The 17,844-nt window shown below is 48.1% G+C and overlaps 1 protein-coding gene across 2 annotated transcripts; it reads right to left on the bottom strand.

Annotated features, from left to right (window-relative positions):
• Positions 1-272: 272 nt before the first annotated feature.
• TFF3 (trefoil factor 3) lies at positions 273-2,933 on the bottom strand. 2 transcript variants are annotated; one of them, XM_066254953.1, is made up of 3 exons: positions 2,796-2,933; positions 1,414-1,560; positions 273-471 (listed from the first exon to the last, which is right to left on the bottom strand). In XM_066254953.1, exons 1-3 carry the CDS (start codon positions 2,917-2,919, stop codon positions 458-460), a joined length of 285 nt encoding a protein of 94 aa, XP_066111050.1. In that variant the 5' UTR covers positions 2,920-2,933; the 3' UTR covers positions 273-457. The 2 variants fall into 2 exon arrangements, with proteins under 2 accessions (XP_066111050.1, XP_066111049.1); XM_066254952.1 differs by lacking the exon at positions 273-471 and adding an exon at positions 637-732.
• Positions 2,934-17,844: the final 14,911 nt, after the last annotated feature.

Below are 17,844 nucleotides of genomic sequence, written 5' to 3'. Positions count from 1 at the left end.
AAACTTACGTTTGAAATATCTTTGCTCAACTCACAGGAGGCAGTGGCCACGTGGAAGGCTGCTGCCCTTCCTGTTGTCTGCATTAGGTCTGAGGTCTGCACCAAGCCCACGGGCAGTGGAGCTCCTTAGGGGTCATTTTCTGCTCCTGCTCCCCAGACTGGGACAGACATTTTGCTTGGAGAGCTATAACAACCCCTGCTACGCCCATCTGTGATGTGCTGAGTAGGAAGTGAGAGCAACTTGGCAGAAATAAAACACAACAACATAAAGTCTCAGGAATAAAGACCTGTCCTCATGCTGAGTATGGATCTTTATTCTTTAAGATATCAGGCTCCAGATATTAGCTTCCAGCCAAAGCCATGCCAGGAATGGGGGATAGAAGAGCAGAGATGAACAGGCAGGACACCAGAGTGCGGACATTCACCTCCCAAGGGGTCCAGGTGCAGTGGGAGTGGCTTCAAAAGGTACATTCTGGAAACAAAGCATAGAATGTATTACTGGTGGCAGGTCTCCTCTCTACCCCCCAGCTGCCCAGCTTCTCAAGGTCAAGACAGGCTCTTTATGGTCAACACTTTAGGCTGCATTCTTTCCCAAGTTCCTGGGGGAAGTGCTGAGTCCCCCACCTCATGGAAGAACAGCCACACGCCACACACCAGGTCTCGGGAGGAAGGGGCAGATGATGAGATGGATTTCTGCAAGGTCACCCAGTTCTCAGGTCCCCTACAAAGTATCCTGGGACAGAGGGCAAAAGCGGCCCCTTGAGTACTGACTCCAGGAAGGTGCCTTCCTTAGAAGGTGAGTTGGCACATGGGCTGCCCAACTGGCTGATAGGGACCTCCACGTCCAGGATGTGTGAGGCGGGGCCAATGGAACCAAGATGGCAACCACTCATGTGCCTACCATCTGGTGCTGACATGGGGCTCCCCAGGGTGGTTTTCTTGCACCCCCTGTATCACCAAGGGAGTGAGGGTTAGGGAGGGGGTGCTGGGATGTGGAGAGACACCAGGACCCCACACTCAGGACTGCCACCCACCAGCTGTCTGTGTGTCACAAATGTTGGTGGTTTGTTTGCTGAATATGTCTGGCAAATCGACTCATCTTTCCAAACCTACATATTTTCCATTTTCCTCCAGGATAATTACTATCTAGTTTTCTCTACATAATGCCTTGATTTTGACACCTTTTTGGAACAATTGCTTTTGTATTTTGCACAAACCTCTAGGCAACAGGACAGCAGGGAACAGCCAGCCACTGGGGCTGGCTGCCCTGGGTATGAAGGTGCTGACCAAGGTCTTCACCAATGAGCAGCCATGGCACCAGTGTCCTGTCCAGGACCCAGGGGCATGCTGCTTCCTGGGGACCTGGAGGCTCTACCCCATGACCAGAAAGGACCCTGTGTATGTGGAGGCTTACCTGTCTCCTGCAGAGGCTTGAAGCACCAGGGCACCTCAGGAATGCTCGAGTCGAAGCAGCAGCCCCTGCTGTTGCACTGCTCAGCCGTGACCTCGGGGTAACCGCAGTCCACCCTGTCCTTGGCCGGGATAGCACACTGGCTATCCGCTGTCCCAGACAAAACCCAGTCAGCTGCCAGTGCCCTGCTGGCTTGGGGTTGCTCTGTTGGCTTCATTTTGCAACTTTGTACTCTATTTTCTCCCCCCTCCTGAGTTCAAAGGATATGACACCCACCCCCAACATCTGCTTTCCATGTAAACATTTAAAAAGAAATGTTTTATAGGAAATCTGGCCACCTGCCTGGGTGCTTCCAGCGCCTTATCAGGAAGTCAACATGGACCTGCTTTCCCTCGAGCTGGCAGCGGCCCAAGGAAATCCGGGGCCGCTGAACCCAGAAACAAAGTTCCTTTTCACTTGTTTTATCTACAAACTCCCCGCTCCCTTTTAAAAATGTAAAGTATAACAGGATATAGACATTCAATAAGCAAAGTCACGATGCCCGCTGAGCTTTGTGTTCCTTTTCTGCACCTCCTTCTCCCAGATCGTCTGGCTTGCCACACCTTCCCTCTACATCCTTCCATCTCCAAAGTTCACTTTCCAAGGAGGCTGCTGCATGGCTAAAGTTAGCCGAAGTTCACTTCGCCTCATCACCTAACTGGGGTCTGCTTAGGGAAACAGAAAGCACATGACAGCTCTTAAATCCTCTCCTAGGGCTACCTGTCCGCAATTCCTTACCACCGCTGAGGCCCCACACCCCCCTGGAGACATTAGGACATAATCGGTCATCCTGGGCTCTGGTGAGTTTAACAGGAGCCCAATTTGGGAACCGCTGTCTCTGACACAGCTCAGGAGGTAACCCGATAAAAGCTGCACCTTAATCTCTTCAAATTTAGGGTGATGAAACAGCTGTATCCCCCATCTGGGGTTGCAATGCAAGGGCTGAATCATTCCAGAACTGTTCTGGAAGTCATCCTTGTCATTTGTCTCTTCTTTTCTAGCAAAGAAGGTGATGGGACAGTAGTTCTGGGCACAGGATGCCAACTGGGCAGACCTGGGTTCCAGCCCTGATTTTCACACTGATCAGGTATTAGGTCAGTTATTAACCTTCTGAGCCTCAGTTTCCTTGTCTAAATGGGGACAACAAGACCCAGTGCTAGGGCCACTGAGAAGAAAATGTGTGTATCTGATAAATGATGATTATTAAGTTAATACTGGGATTTCCTCAAGCCACTGAAAGCCCCTGAACCTGGAGCTTCCGTGTCCCTCCTCCTTCTCCTGGGTGCCCCCCTGCCCCTAGGCCCCTGTCCCTGTGTGGAGTGAAGGGGAGTGACAGCAGTACTCACACAGGCCCACATACTGCCCTGACGAGCTGGAGGACCCCAAGGCCAGGACCACAGCCAGGAGCCACAGCGTTCTGGCCTCCATGGTAACAAGCAACCTCTGGCGACCCGGCCACTCAGCGGACATGCCGCGTTGACCAAGAAGACTCATTTATACCCCTGTGTTTGCACAGGCACCTGGAGTTGTTTGTTTGGGGATGGCCCTTCCCTGCTCGTGGGCCCCGCCTGCTTTTCCTAGAACTTGATTGTAGAACCCCCAAGGGCCCAGCTACCTACAGCAGAGAAGGTGGTGCTGATCCATCAGGAAGCCGGGCTGTGTCAGCCCCTCGTCATCCTGGCCAGGAGGGAAAGAATAAAAGCTCAGGACAGGGCTGGGCCTCAATATCAACAACCCAACCAAGAAGAGTCAAGCAGGTTCCCTGTGCAACAGGAGTCCCTAGGGTAGGCCATTGAATCCCTGGGACTCGAGAAGACAGGAAACACACCTGACTCAGGAACACCGTGCCTGTGACTTCGTGTCTCTCTCACAGCTCCTGGGGGGGATGCAAATCTTTTTCCTTTCTTTTTGGCTTTTTATCTACCAAAAAAGAATTATTATTACCTGCATTTTAATAAATATATTAAGTAAACTTATTCAATACATTTTAATAAAAATATAATATGTGAAGTTGGTTTTAAAAATCAAACAATACAAAAGACCCTTTCCTGCCCAGCAGTGTCCATGTTTAATACTTTCTTAGGTATTTTCCTAGAAATGTTCTCTCGAGATCTTAGCACGATTTTAACACACCTTTTTACTTAGCACGATTTTACTATACACCTTTGCCCAGCTTGAATTTTCTTTAAAGGAAGGTTGTAAGTATCTGGAAAATTGTTTTATAACAGTATATCTAAGTGAATTGGGAATATTTATACCCATTTTTCGGATAAACAAACTAAGGCTCAGAAATTAAGGTGGCTGTCCAAGGTTACTCGAGTAGACCTGGTGGGACCTTGAAGTCTCAGCTGTCCATCACAGCCATCACCCCCTACCCCCATCCTGTGCAGGTGACAACCTGGTGGAAGCAAGAGAGGACAGGGTCGCCCTGGCCAGTTGGCTCAGTGGTAGAGCGTCAGCCTGGCGTGCAGAAGTCCCGGGTTCAATTCCCGGCCAGGGCACACAGGAGAAGCTCCCATCTGCTTCTCCACCCCTCCCCCTCTCCTTCCTCTCTGTCTCTCTCTTCCCCTCCCACAGCCGAGGCTCCATTGGAGCAAAGATAGCCCGGGCCCTGGGGATGGCTCCTTGGCCTCTGCCCCAGGCACTAGAGTGGCTCTGGTCGCAACAGAGTGACGCCCCGGAGGGGCTGAGCATTACCCCTGGTGGGCAGAGCATCGCCCCCTGGTGGGCGTGCCAGGTGGATCCCGGTCGGGCGCATGCGGGAGTCTGTCTGTCTCTCCCCGTTTCCAGCTTCAGAAAAATACAAAAAAAAAAAAAAAAAGAGAGAGAGAGGACAGGGTCCTATTATTGTTGTGTCCGCCTGTCTCTTTTCCGCCTGTGGCATTCTTACCCATCTAGTCAGCACCAATGTTACCCAGGGACTCTTCCAGGAACTTCAGATGGATTTGCATATCATCTTGGAAGCAGGTGCACCTAGCTGGTCAAACTTAGCCCCTGGTTGGGAGGACAGTATTGGAGGACTTGACTACCCAAGGCTTTGTCCACAGAGTTGTCCTTCACCAAGTAGCCAGTGGGGACAGACTGTGCATGCGTTGGGGACAAGGACCATGTCCCACCTTGTGACTCCGCAGGCCCAGTCCCTTGTACTCAGTGAGCCCTAGATGAATGGGTTTGGGGCGACACTGCCACTGGTTTGCCACCCCTTCCAAGGCAAATGCAGGCTGAGGACAGGAAGCGCAGTTTCTGCATTGTCTTCAGTGTGTTTGCTTTGCTCCCAGAGGGAACGTGCACCATGCTCACAGATGGTGTGGTTTTTCTATTACAAAAAAATACCGTCCTGGGGAAATTCCTGGGGAGCCTTTTCCAGCCAGACTCTCTGCCTACCTGCTTTCAAAATACAGGCCAGATTGCTGTGGAATGGGCTAGCTTCCAGGAAGCACAAACACTGCAGAAACAGGATTAGAAGGGACAGTTATTTAGAGGCAAAACCTCCACGTGCCCTAGTCTCCTCAACTAGTGCTTATTTTTTCTATGACAGTTTACATTCACTACTACTTTGTATTCATTTCAGGTGTACAGCACAGCAGTTAGACAATCTACTTTACAAAGTGTCCTCCCAGATATTTCCAGTACCCACCTGGAAATGTGTAGTTATTACAGTGTTATTGACTGTATTTCCTATGCTGTACTTTTCTTCCCTGTGGCTATTCTGTAACTCCCAATTATTACTTTTTAATCCCTTCACCCTTTTTACTTGGTCCAGTGGTCTTCCCTGCTTTTCTAGGGAGTTCAATTTCCAGGGATGAAGAAAAAAGTGTCGGAACTGCAGGCCCCCAAGTCCACCCTGAAACCTAGGGTGAGCATGTGTCTGAACTGTCCTGAGGGTCCTCCCACACCCTGGGCTTGGTGTGCAGGTTCCCAGGGAAGACCAGGGTCTCCTGGATGAGTCCAAGAAGCCGGCAGTATGGCCCCACGTGCTGGGGCTGCAGTCTGCCACCTGAAGGATGCGTGCCCATCAGCACATATGTGTAACAAGCACAGACTGAGCGTGGATCACAGGCCAGGTGCTTGGCCTACACATGCTGAGCCCCAAGGGCACCAGGAATGGCCCCTGACCTCAGAGAACAGAGCCCTGCAAGGAGAACAAGCCTTAAAGTGTGAATTGTGAAGCAATGTGATAAGAGCTGGCAGGGTGTTACATAGTAAGCTTCTCATTTGGGGTGAAGTCTGAACTGGATCTTCAGGGATGAATAGGAGTTCACAGATGGGTGAGAGTCAGAAAGGTGCTTCAGACAGCAGTAACTCCCCACCCCTCTGATATTGTCACTCTTGGCTACTGAAGCCAGCAGAGAGTCAGCTGAAGGAGAGTACAAAGTCATGTTCATCGAAACCCAGATGGGTCTTGGTGACTCATGCCTCCAGGTAGCCTCCTGCTGACCAGCTGTCACATCGTTCTGCAGCTGCCTTGGGTGTGGGCCCATCTCTGTGTTCTGCGCTGTTTCCCCTGGCCAGACCTTTCTGAGCAATTGGACCTGCAGTAGCAGCCATAGTGACCAATTCAGGGAGGCTCTTGTCTTTGGTGTCATTTTGAGGACAAACAGGGGAGGTGGTCAGGCCTTGCACATGTGTCAGCCACCAGCTGTGCAGGGGGAAGGGGGAGGACAGAGGCCATAGGTCCTACAAAGCCCCTTCTGGGCCCTGGTCTCCTCCCCCTAAAACTGGGCCAGTGCTTGTCCTTCCACACATGGTGGAGGTATATGACAGCCCCTGGGTGTCTAACTCAAGACATACTGGGATGATCTTAGCTACAGTGACTCCTTTGGTTTGGATCTATTGCAACAAAGAAAGGTCCTTAGGAATGAGTGGGCTGATGACAAGGACACGAAGGTACAGCGATAAGTCAGAAATAAACAGAGCTGCTATCTGGAGAGCAGATGTGTGTGGAGATGCCAGGCTCTGCACTGACAGCCCCACCTTTGTAGCCCAGTGGGCCTCTCAGCTGGACGGGCTCCAGCAGGAAGCCAGGTCCTCGCAGTGCACCGACTGGGGACCTGGACGTGCCTCTTCTCGCGCCTGCCCAGGCTCTGCACTGAGCCTGTCCTGGAAGGACAGCCAGAGAGGGCAGAAGACAGTCCCTGGGACTCCGACCAGCATCAGGAGACTCCAAGGAGCCTGAAGTCCGCACTAGCTTCCTGAGCTGAGGGGGCAGCCATCATACTCAGGTTTCAAAGTTTTTCCCATTGTCAATAAGCGACTTTCAAGTGTGCTGGGTAGAAGAGCACCCCCAAATTCATGCCCTTCCTGGAACCCCAGAGCATGGCTTTATTTGGATATAATTGTTTAAGTTAAGATGAGGTCAGACTGCAGTGGGGTGGGCCCTAACTCCAGTCTCACTGGTGTCCTTATGAGAAGGGAAGAGATGCAGAAGCAGACACACAGACGGAAGGCGACGTGAATACAGACATGCAGGAAGACGCCACGTGCCAGGCGAAGCCCTGACTGGCGGATGCAGCTCAGAGCCAAGGACCAGCAGGCCTCAGTGGCGCCCAGTGCTGGAGAGGCAGGAGGGCTCCTCCCCTGCAGCCGCACAGGGAGCCCAGCCCTGTGGACTCCTCGACTTACACTTGTCTCCAGAACTGTGAGAGATTCCCGTTCTTAAACCTCCCAGTCTGTGGTCCTTTGTTACAGCAGCCCCAGGAAGCAAGTATACCAAAGGGCACCCAGCTCTGAGTGTCTGCTCCACCTTGTACGTTCCCGTTCTCGTGTGAGAGAGGGGAGAGGCTTGGTTAAAGATCTCAACAGCTTGTCTCAAGGGACCTTCCTCTTTCTGGCCCTGACCCGGCTCCTGGGTGAAGGAGAGGTGCTCTGCCCAGTGCCCAGTGCCCCTCCACCCAGGACCCTGTTCATGCTGTGATCCACACCTATTCCCTGCCCTCTCTCTGCCCATTTGATTGCCAGTTTCTGGCACTTGCTGATTAACGTCACTCATCAAATGTTTGTTGACTCCCTTCCCCACACTTCATGCGTCACCTTAATAATCCTCACTGGGCCTTTTCTTCCAAGTTCCTTGTCTCAGTGGAGGCTAAGACAACACTGTTAATGGGAAGTGTAAGGCAGCCGCTTCCTGGTCAGGAGGCCAGGGCAGGTGACAGCCCATGCTGGGAGGCCCAGCAGGGAGGTGACCATGTAAGGAGTAATCCAAACAGGGACACTTTAAAGAGTATCCGGGGCCCTATTAATGATTATGCCAGGACCACAGGTGTGAGCGGGATGGTGCCAAGCCAACGGGACAAGGCCTATCTGCCAGGTGCGTCTTACCTGGCCTGCATCGGGCAGCGGTCATTCAGAGTTTGGTTTGAACACTGTGACTTCAATTGTGCACGGGCACAGGCCTTTCTAAAGCTCTGCACACAGAGACCCTAGCCAAGCAGTTCAATGTGACTCTGTCCTGTTCTGACATACATGTTTGTGTACTGACTGGGAATGCGAGTATGGATGTGAGTATGTATGTGGTCCTGGCCTGGTCTGTGCAGGCTGCTAGAACAGAATGCTGCAGATTGGGAGCTAACAAACCACACTGATTCCTCACAGTTCTGGAGACTGAGGTTGGTGATCGTGGTGCCAGGGTGGGTATGTTCTGGTGAAGAACCATAGCTAGCATCTTCTCACTCAGGTGGTGGAAGGCTGAGGGGTCTCTCCAGAGCCTCATTTATAAGGCGCATATCCTAATTGGGAAAGGGCTACCTTCATGACCTAAGCACCTCCCAAAAGCCCCATCTCCTAATGCCATCACATTGGGGGTTAGGATTTCAACATAGGAATTTGGGAACATATGAATGGAGGGGGGGCCCTAACACTCTGACCAGAGCAGGCCTTACTCAGGAGTCAGTGAGCCAAGTTCCTACCCAGAGCTCATGGAGTTTCATCATGAAATGTCTTTATTATTAATGGTTAATATTAGCAGATGGGCAAAGACAATCAAACTAATAAAGTTCCACGTTAAGGTGTAAGTATACAGGCCTTGTCAATGCCTTAGGAAAACTGTCTCTGACGTTCGCTGCTTCTCATCCTCTGCTGTAGGTGGAGGCAAATGTCAGAGATAGGAGCAGATGTACATTAGTGGTTAGACATCTGATAATGTCTCTTCTAACAGTGTTAAAGAATCTTTAGTGTCTTTTTTCTTTTTTTTTTTTTTTACAGAGACAGAGAGAGAGTGAGAGAGAGGGATAGATAGAGACAGACAGACAGGAACAGAGAGAGATGAGAAGCATCAATCATTAGTTTTTCGTTGTGGCACTTTAGTTGTTCATTGATTGCTTTCTCATATGTGCCTTGACCGTGGGGCTACAGCAGTCCGAGTAACCCCTTGCTCAAGCCAGCAACCTTGGGTCCAAGCTGGTGAGCTTGGCTCAAACCAGATGTGCCGCACTCAAGCTGGCGACCTCGGGGTCTTGAACTTGGGTCCTTCTGCATCCCAGTCCAATGCTCTATCCAATGTGCCACCGCCTGGTCAGGCTTTAGTGTCTTTATTTGATGGACAAAACTCTTCTGGTTGCAAGTTGTTGTTTTTGAAGTTTTTGTCTCCTGGGAGCATGTAGTGAAACAACTTGGTTATTAATTTATTAATTTCTTTAAGCTGGTTAATAAGCCCTAGAAAGTAATGTTGACTGTCTACTTTTAGCAAAGCTTATTCATATGCCCCTTCATCCAGATGCAGAGGGTGGCCAGTGCTTAAGAGAAGGTTTAAGTTTACCAGAAGGAGTAGATATCTCAGGTTAAGGAGTACTGTAGGGAGAGCTTTGGGCCATGGGAGGTTAAAAGCTTACTGTAAAATAGGCCAACTATTACAGATAGGTGGCATTATTTGTCTAGTAAAATGAGTCCCTCAGTCACTAACTTAGAGGAAATTTCTCAGTTTGGAATTAATTTTTCCCCCCAATAATTTATATACCATTAAGGCTGTAGCCCTCCTATAAGAAAATGCCTCAACCTGGGGATGGGGGGTTATTAAATCAGAATATATATTGTGCCTCTGAAATGGTGGCATTGAGTACAGTCCAATTGTCATGTTTCAAATAGGCACATGGGATGATTTTTCAGGGTTATATTTTGGACAGATAGAAATATTTGCTATACACATTGCATTAAAGTAGCATAATATTGTTTACTTTACAAAATCTTTTTAGGACCCTAATGTGTTAGCTCATGTGCATGTTAAAGCATAGGTCATTAAACCCTTATAGGCAAAATTGGTTTGATTGGGTCCAAGTTGCCTGGGACAAAGGTTCCCCCTTTTTGTTGCTATATTTCCTGTTTCTCTGCACTCATCCATCGGAACTGTAAAATATTATTTTACTGATTTAAAAGACAGCAAGAAGCATCTCATGTCTCGATAGCTTGGCTATTTAATTTCCTTTTGCTTCTACAGTGCTAGCTTTAGTGTCTTGAAATTTTGATAATTGTCAATTGTTTTGGTTGCTATATGGCCTTTGAAATTTTTCAACCAGTCTCCCATTTTTATGGGTTGCCCTGAGGAAGTTAAGAAACCTTGCTGCTTCTGTAACTTTCTAAAGGCATGAGCTACACCAAATGCATAGCAACTATTAGTGTAAATATTGGCTACTGGTTTTTGGCCAAATGAGAAGCCTGAGTTAGAATAATGAGTTCAGCCTGTTAGGTAGATTTTATTTCAGGTATATAAGAAATTTCAGTTGTGTCCACCATAGAAAATTCTGCATATCCAGTTTGTAATGTCATTATTTATTTTAGAGAAGATTTGTCTGTAAATCAAATTAAGTTAATATTATCAATAGAAGTTTCCTGTAAATTATTCTTAGGAATAAGAAAGTGGTCAGTAAACAAGATACAATCATGAGTGTCTTCATCCTATAAAGAGGATTAAGATGATTACAGAGTTAAGCCAATTGACTGACAGAAGGTTGAATGTGATGAATTTAATAAAGAAAGGACAGACAGGAAGGAAGAGAAATGAGAAGCATCAATTCATACTTGCAGCACCTTAGTTGTTCATTGATTGCTTTCTCATATGTGCCTTGACTAGGGCGGGGGAGAGGGGCAGCTCCAGCCAAACCAGTGACCCCTTGCTCAAGCCAGAGACCATGGGGTCATGTCCATGATCCCACACTCAAGCCAGCGCACCCCGCGCTCAAGCAGGTAAGACTGTCCTCAAGCCAGCGACCTCGGGGTTTTGAACCTGAATCTTCAGGGTCCCAGGTTAAGTCTCTACCCCACTGCACCACTGCCTGGTCAGGCGTAACAAACTCCTCATCTCAGGCCAGCATGGGGGCTCTTCAAGGATTCCTCACCATATTCTCTCTGATGCTAAGGGTACGCTCTTACCAGTTCATCAACTCCTCCGTGCCCTGAAAGCATGGCAATGCCTTGAGTTTCTCTGAATGAGAAATTCATGTTCACACCTCTAGTGCAAGCACTGGCGTGGCCACATACAGTTCTCCTGGGTCCCGTGGCCTGTCTCTGAGTCACCAGAGGCATTTACCCATCTTTCTCAGACTCTGGGAGAGAGGCAGATCCTCATGGCATATCCCATTCCTTGCTAGATATTAGAGTTCTCAGGAGTCAGAAACCAGCTTCCTGTAACCCCAGCTGTGGTGGACACAAACCTGGCTCTCTCAGTGGTCACGCTACAGCTGCATTCAGTAGGTTTAAGATTAAGAATGGGGGAACCCCCCTCAGGGCAAGATAGGAGTGCAAGGGACTCAGCATATCACCAGCTCTCTCTAAATTCTCACACACCATTTTCTCCAAACTTCTCTTCCCCTGATCCTTTTGTAGCTTCAATACAAGTACACCATTTCAGGATCATCTAACAGTTCTTAGCCAAATGGATTTTAAAATGCTGCCATCTTACTTTGAAACATGATATCTATTGTTTCTGGGTGACTCAGCTGAACCTCCACTCTAGCATCCTCTTACATGTCAGTCAAGGCACATGTAGAAAGCAATCAATGAACAACTAAAAAGTGCCTCAACTATGAGTTGATACTGCTCATCTCTCTCCCTTCTTCTCTTTCTAAAAAAAAAAAAAAAAAAAAAAAGACAGAGAAGAATTAGAAGGTATCTATTCAGATATTAACATTGATTATGAAACCACGGTGTAGAACACGGATGTGCTGGTGCGGCGTCAGAATCCTAGACAACTGAAGAGAATGGAAAGCCAGAGACAGGTCCACATATGTCAAGACATTTGAATAATGACCGAAATATACTTCACATAAGTAGGGAAAAGAGAGAACAATGGAATAGATGGTGTCATGACAATCACCCATATTAGAGAAAGATAAATTCAAATTTCCAACCTCAAAAACACTAGGCATCTTTTAATTATCCAACCCTTCCTGAGATAAGAACAAAAACTCCGGAAAATATATAAAAACAATGATGTGTAAGCAAAGGAGGGTAACAAAGACAAAACAAAAACATCCTGCAAGATCCTGGAAGGCAGCTGACACTTGGAAGAAGGCAAAGGGAATGGAGTGAACCACCTATCCTTCTGAGTGTTGGCCTGAGGGTAGGCCATGGTGAAACAGAAGTTGAAAAACCAGCATATTATGACACCATTCTTTATTATTAAAAAAAATAATATGGCCCTGGCTTGTTAGCTCAGTGGTAGAGTGTTGGCCCAGTGTACCACCAGAAATTCCAGGTTCAATTCTACTCAGGGCACACAGGAGAAGAGGCCATCTGTCTCTCTATCCCTCCCCCACCCCATTCTCTCTCTCTCTTTTTCTCTCCTGCAGCTATGGCTCGAATGGTTTGAGCAAGCTGGCCGGGGCGCTAAGGATGGCTCCATGGTCTTGCCTCAGGAGCTGAAATAGTTCGGTTGCTGAGCCTAAGGCCAGTGGCCACTGCCATGGCCATGCACATGCAGGTTCACATTGGATTTGAGCAGACGGCAAAGGAACAGTGGAGCCAGCAAATGGTGGCCCACTCCGTTTATTAAAGTCTCATAACGGCAGATGAGCAAATGGGCAGAGAAGACTCACTCAGAGCTCCCAAAGCCCCAACTCATTCTCCGAACTCTCCCAGATTCACCGGTCCCCACTAGCCTCAGCACCTCCAGTCAAACAGGCCGGGTCAAAATCTCAGGACTCCCAAGCCCCTCAGTATTCCTCTCTCTCTCTGAACTTTCTCTCCACTCCCCAGCGAAACAAGCTGGGGAAAAACCCCCTGCAAACAATCATCTCTCCCAAGCAGGAAAGCAATTCGCAATTTGCAATCTGTTGCCCTGAGGGCAAGCACCAGGAGCCTTCTACAGACTACACACACATGGTGCAAGATACAAGTGAAAAAACCTAAACACTTGTTTACCCAATATTCCACCCCTTTTGTTTGATTCACAGTCTACACCACAGGTATCCCTGTGCAAGGAATGAGGTACCTTACATAAACAGACTACATCAACAGCACAAATTATACAATTATAACAATTATAAAGGTGCCCTTCACAATGTCTCCTTGACCATTCTGCCCAAGGCACAAAATGGAGGCCCATCTTTGGCCCCCTACTCCACGGTAGGTGGGAAGGTATGTATAGTCCAGGGCTGTGTTCATGGAAACCTCAAACTGTCCTTGGTGTGTCTCTCCAACTGGATGAGATCAGCTTTCCAGTGCAGGAGGGCATCCAACGGAGCACCCCCCCCCCATCAGGGTCTCTCATACTGTCCAAAGTGGCATGTCCATCCAACAAGGGAGCCAGTGCCCCTCTGGTTGCAGTCCAAGAGTCAGTCTACAATAGCCCAGCTGTCTGTGAAATCACCAAGGTCAAGGTCCATTACAGGCAGCTAGGTTCACATAGGGCCTCAGGCCTCCCCCTCATCCCTTCCGTCAGGGAAGCTCTGAAGATGCTGCCACAAGGAGGAGCATGTGGCAACAGTGATCAACCTCTTCATCTCTGCTCCAGAGAGCATGATGCCATCCACCCCATGTCCCACAATTGTAGCAAGCCTAGCAGGGGCTTAGTAGGTATTCTTTGCTGCTGGATTTTTACCTTCTGGAGTCTGCAGACGGCAGTTTCAGCCCGAGTCTCCTCATCCTCAGAAGAGAAGCTGGAAACGCCTGATCTCACCAACTCAGAGCCACTCCACTGGCACTGCTCCATCTTCAGGTCCTGCAAATGTCGGCTCTCAGCCTGAAGCTGAACCCATAGTTGTTCCTCCAACAACTGCCACTGCCAATGTTCAACTTCCAGGGCAAACTGCAACTTGCAAACCTGTAGATCGCTCCAGTTCCAGGCGCCACGGGTGCTCAGCAGCTGTCGACCGAGTCAGCCTCCTTCTCCAGCACTCTTTCCAGTTCAAGCAGTGGCTGTTTCCCAGCCTTTAGCCTGATCTTCAGTTCTCAGATCTGCAGCTCTTTTTCCAGTGACTATTCCATCTTGATCCATTGTGGCTGCTCGGTTGACAATGCATTCTGAAACTCTAGACCTCGGGTGGCCTCTCGCAAGGTTGTAAAAAACAGCCAGCCCACAGTCCCCAAAAGGACAGCCATGGGGAACCATACACTGGGAAGCAATGACCCTCAAGGGCGTTGGTGGCTCCATACCAATCTGATTCAAATGCCGCTCATTGTGCAAGATGTAAGGCCAGTGGCCACCACCATGGCCATGTACATGCAGGTTCACTTTGGATTTGAGCAGATGGATGGTAAAGGAACAGTGGAGCCAGAAAATAGTGGACCATTCCGTTTATTAAAGTCTCGTAACAGCAGATGAGCAAACAGGCAGGGAAGACCGCTTCCTTCTAACTCAGGGCTCCCAAAGCCCCGACTCATTATCTGAACTCTCCCATACTCACAGGTCCCCACCAGCCTCAGCACCACCAACCAAACAGGCTGGGCTGAAATCTCAGGGCTCCTACGCCCCTCAGCACTCTCTGTTTCTCTCTCTCTCTCTCTGGATTTTCTCTCCACTCCCCAGAAAAACAGGGTGGGAGAAAAAACTCCTTCAAACAATAACAAACAATAGCCCTTCCCCACGCAGCAAGCAGCCCACAATTTGTAATCTGCTGAATATAAGCAAGCAAAACTAAACACTTGTTTACCCAACACTGAACAATGGAGCAGGGGCCCCAGATGGGCAGAGCATCGCTGTGTAAGGAGCTTGCCTGATGGATCCTGGTTGGGACACATGCATGAGTCTATCCCTCTGTCTGCCTGCCTCCCTGCCCCCCTACCACTCACTTAAAAAATAATAATAAAATAATAATAATAATATATGTGTTTATGGATATGCACGAGAATAATACAGTGACTTCAGAACAATGGTGAACTCTGGACAAGAGGGAAAAGGATGAGTAAAGAAGGTGAATTTATAATTTTATTCTTTTTATATAAAATGAGAGGCATCAAGGCAAAAAGAACAAAAACTCAACATCAATAAATCTGGGTAGTAGATATACAGCTGACCATTACATTGCATTCTGACTGACTAATGAGAAGAGTTTGAAACGTGGGCCATTCGAAGTTATTTTATTTTTAAAAAATCCAAACAACATAAAGTGGTTTGGGAGGCAGGGAGAGGAGGTGGTTGGTATGGGTGAGCTGGGAGAAGCCAGCCTGCAGTCTGGGATCAGAGCCTGGGTCCTGGTTCAGGAGCCAGCTGAATCCGGTCCTGGAAACCTGGTCAATGTCAAAGAGGTTTATTGGGTGTTGGGGGAGAGTACCACTTATAAATCCCACCAGCATCCAGATTGATGATAAATGAAAGTCTCAAGTCATTTCAAATTGTCTTATTTCATTTATAGTCCTTGGGCCTCTGCAGTGCCATCTCAGCTTTACATCAGTAGATTCACCAAATCCGCTGAGGATGAAGACCAGGCTGTGTCTCAGAGTGTGTGTGAGGGGGTGGGTGGTTGCTGGTAGAGGACAGCATGCATGAGGGTGAGCTGGATCCTAGTGGGAGACACCAAGTAAGTGTTCGTGTCTCACACGATTCATCTCTGGATCATATGCACAGACACTCTGTTCCCCATACTGTATACTGTCTCATCCTTCACCTCAAAGTAGGACAGAAAATAAACTAGAGATTGTGATGGTGACTTCTCAGAAATGACCCCTAATTTGTTCAGCCACGGCTGGGTGATTGTTGTCTGCTGACCAGCAGAAATGGTCTATTAGATTCTGCATCACTAAAACGCAGAATAAGAATGACCAGAACTGCAAGTGTCCTGCATCTCATAAAACGCAGGCTTACCCCACATGTGATTTGTCCCGCTACACCCCCAACAGTGACTAGCCCAGCTGCTAAGGAGTAGTTTGGGGGAAATTGAAGAGATTGAAAAGACATCCTACCCTTAAGAAATATGCTGTTTGCCAAAAACAAAAAACCTTCTATCAAAACTGCAGAGAAAGTTTAAGAGGACACAAGAGTTGAGTGTCCACATCATTCCTTGAACCTTAGGATGGGCAGGCAGCTGGAAGCTGGCTGGGAGGCATGGGGCTGTCTATATGGGGTAAGGGAGATCTCTCTGCGTGGGAGGAGGGATCTCTACAGTTGGCCACTTCTCCAGGGTGGCTGCTCAGAGAATGCTGGCTGGTTTGTGCTAAAGGTGCCCTGTGGATGTGTGCTGGGTTAGCCACAGCAAATCTCTCTTGGTGACCCTTTTTGTATTCACCATTACTTCAGTGTTTCAAAAGATGCTTTTTTTCCCTGCTGTAATGGATTCGCCTCATCAAGAATTTAATCCACCAGGGAATTGAAAGCAAAGTGTGAGATTGCAAAGAATGTCAACATCCAAAGGCAAGCACCTCCCTCCCTGGCCAGTGCCTCCCAGAGCTCTTTTTTTTTTTTATTATTTATTTTTTTTATTTTATTTATTCATTTTAGAGAGGAGAGAGAAAGGAAGAGAGAGAGAGAGGAGAGAGAGACAGAGAGAGAAGGTGGGGAGGAGCTGGAAGCATCAACTCCCATATGTGCCTTGACCAGGCAAGCCCAGGGTTTCGAACCAGCGACCTCAGCATTTCCAGGTCGACGCTTTATCCACTGCGCCACCACAGGTCAGGAGAGCTCTTAATTGTAAAGGTGCCTCCATAAGCTCAAGACTCATAATAGCCCCGTTTTGCATGTCAAATGGCAAGAAGCTAAATACCAAAGTTCATTAATAGATTATTCGCTCAAGTGATATCTTGCTTCTAAATGTTTTCAGGGGTTTTACCCAAAGTGATATTTGTTAAACTCCTACAGGCGGAAGGGAAACATCATTGAACAAAGAACAATCAGTCAATAGTTCCTAAACATTCATTGTGTGCACAGGCTTCAGCCCAGGTGCTGGGAGGTTGCAGAGGGAGAAGATGACGTGGTCACACCGTTTTTAAAAGAAAACTGTGGTCATGGAGGGAACTTCATAACCTCCAACTCATCTTCCCTGTGGAATCCAGGCCACACTCCTGCTGCATAGCTCTAGTGGATCAACCGTTAAGGTAAGAAGGTGAATATGCTAATTTCAAGAATAAATTTACAAATAAACACACAGTCATGTGAGAGGGAGAACACTGTGAGCACTGGTATCTTGATGTTCACACAGCACTCTTGTAACAGAGAAAATCTTAAAGGAACAGGACACTCTGAATTGAGCTAGATGGAAGTGATGTTACTGAGTCAATGGGGAGGTGTTGCCCGAAACGTGAGAAACAATAAATGAACAAAGATAGGAGAATGTGCCTCTCTCGGGGGCATTGGGACAGAACAAGACTGTCCTGAGACTAGGAACATATGCTGTGGAGGAGACCGTGGATAGCCCGCAGGCAGGAGGGTCCCCAGTACTTGGTTTCCAGATGGAAGCTGCTTAAGGACAAAGCACAATGGCCATGACCTGTCCTTCACCTTCATCCTGTTGTAGTGTGGGGAGGTTGAGATAGGATGGTCCATAGAGTCTACAGACAGAAGATGGGATCCAATCGTGATGCCCCATGGTGGGTGTGGTGCTTCAGCAGAGATGCACAGGGCAGCCTGGTGGTAAAACACCAACGTCATGCTAGTCATGGTTCAGTTGCCATAGTTACAGGAGATCCACACATAAGAACTGCTTTATTACAGTTGTGATGATCTTGAGATGCAAACTCTTAAAATATTCTCAGTCCTTCATGACTCCGTTTGGCTTGACGTGGTCTGAGGCAGTGGTCCCCAACCTTTTTTTGGACCACGGACCGGTTTAATGTCAGAAAATATTTTCATAGACCGGCCTTTAGGGTGGGACGGATAAATGTATCACGTGACCAAGACAAGCGTCAAGGGTGAGTCTTAGACGGATGTAACAGAAGGAATCTGGACATTTTTAAAAAATAAAACATCATTCAGACTTAAATATAAATAAAATGGAAATAATGTAAGTTATTTATTCTTTCTCTGCAGACCGGTAC

The sequence above is a fragment of the Saccopteryx bilineata genome, chromosome 2, assembly GCF_036850765.1.
Source record: "Saccopteryx bilineata isolate mSacBil1 chromosome 2, mSacBil1_pri_phased_curated, whole genome shotgun sequence".
Classification (NCBI taxonomy): domain Eukaryota; kingdom Metazoa; phylum Chordata; class Mammalia; order Chiroptera; family Emballonuridae; genus Saccopteryx; species Saccopteryx bilineata.
This window is presented reverse-complemented; position numbering and strand designations above follow the sequence as displayed.

Coding starts and splice junctions, on each gene's coding strand:
- TFF3 (XM_066254952.1), bottom strand. CDS start 2,919: ATGTCCGCTGAGTGGCCGGGTCGCCAGAGGTTGCTTGTTACCATGGAG. Junction 1,561..2,795: donor AGGGCAGTATGTGGGCCTGT/GTGAGTACTGCT, acceptor TGTCTGGGACAG/CGGATAGCCAGTGTGCTATC. Junction 733..1,413: donor CAAGCCTCTGCAGGAGACAG/GTAAGCCTCCAC, acceptor CCTCTGTCCCAG/GATACTTTGTAGGGGACCTG.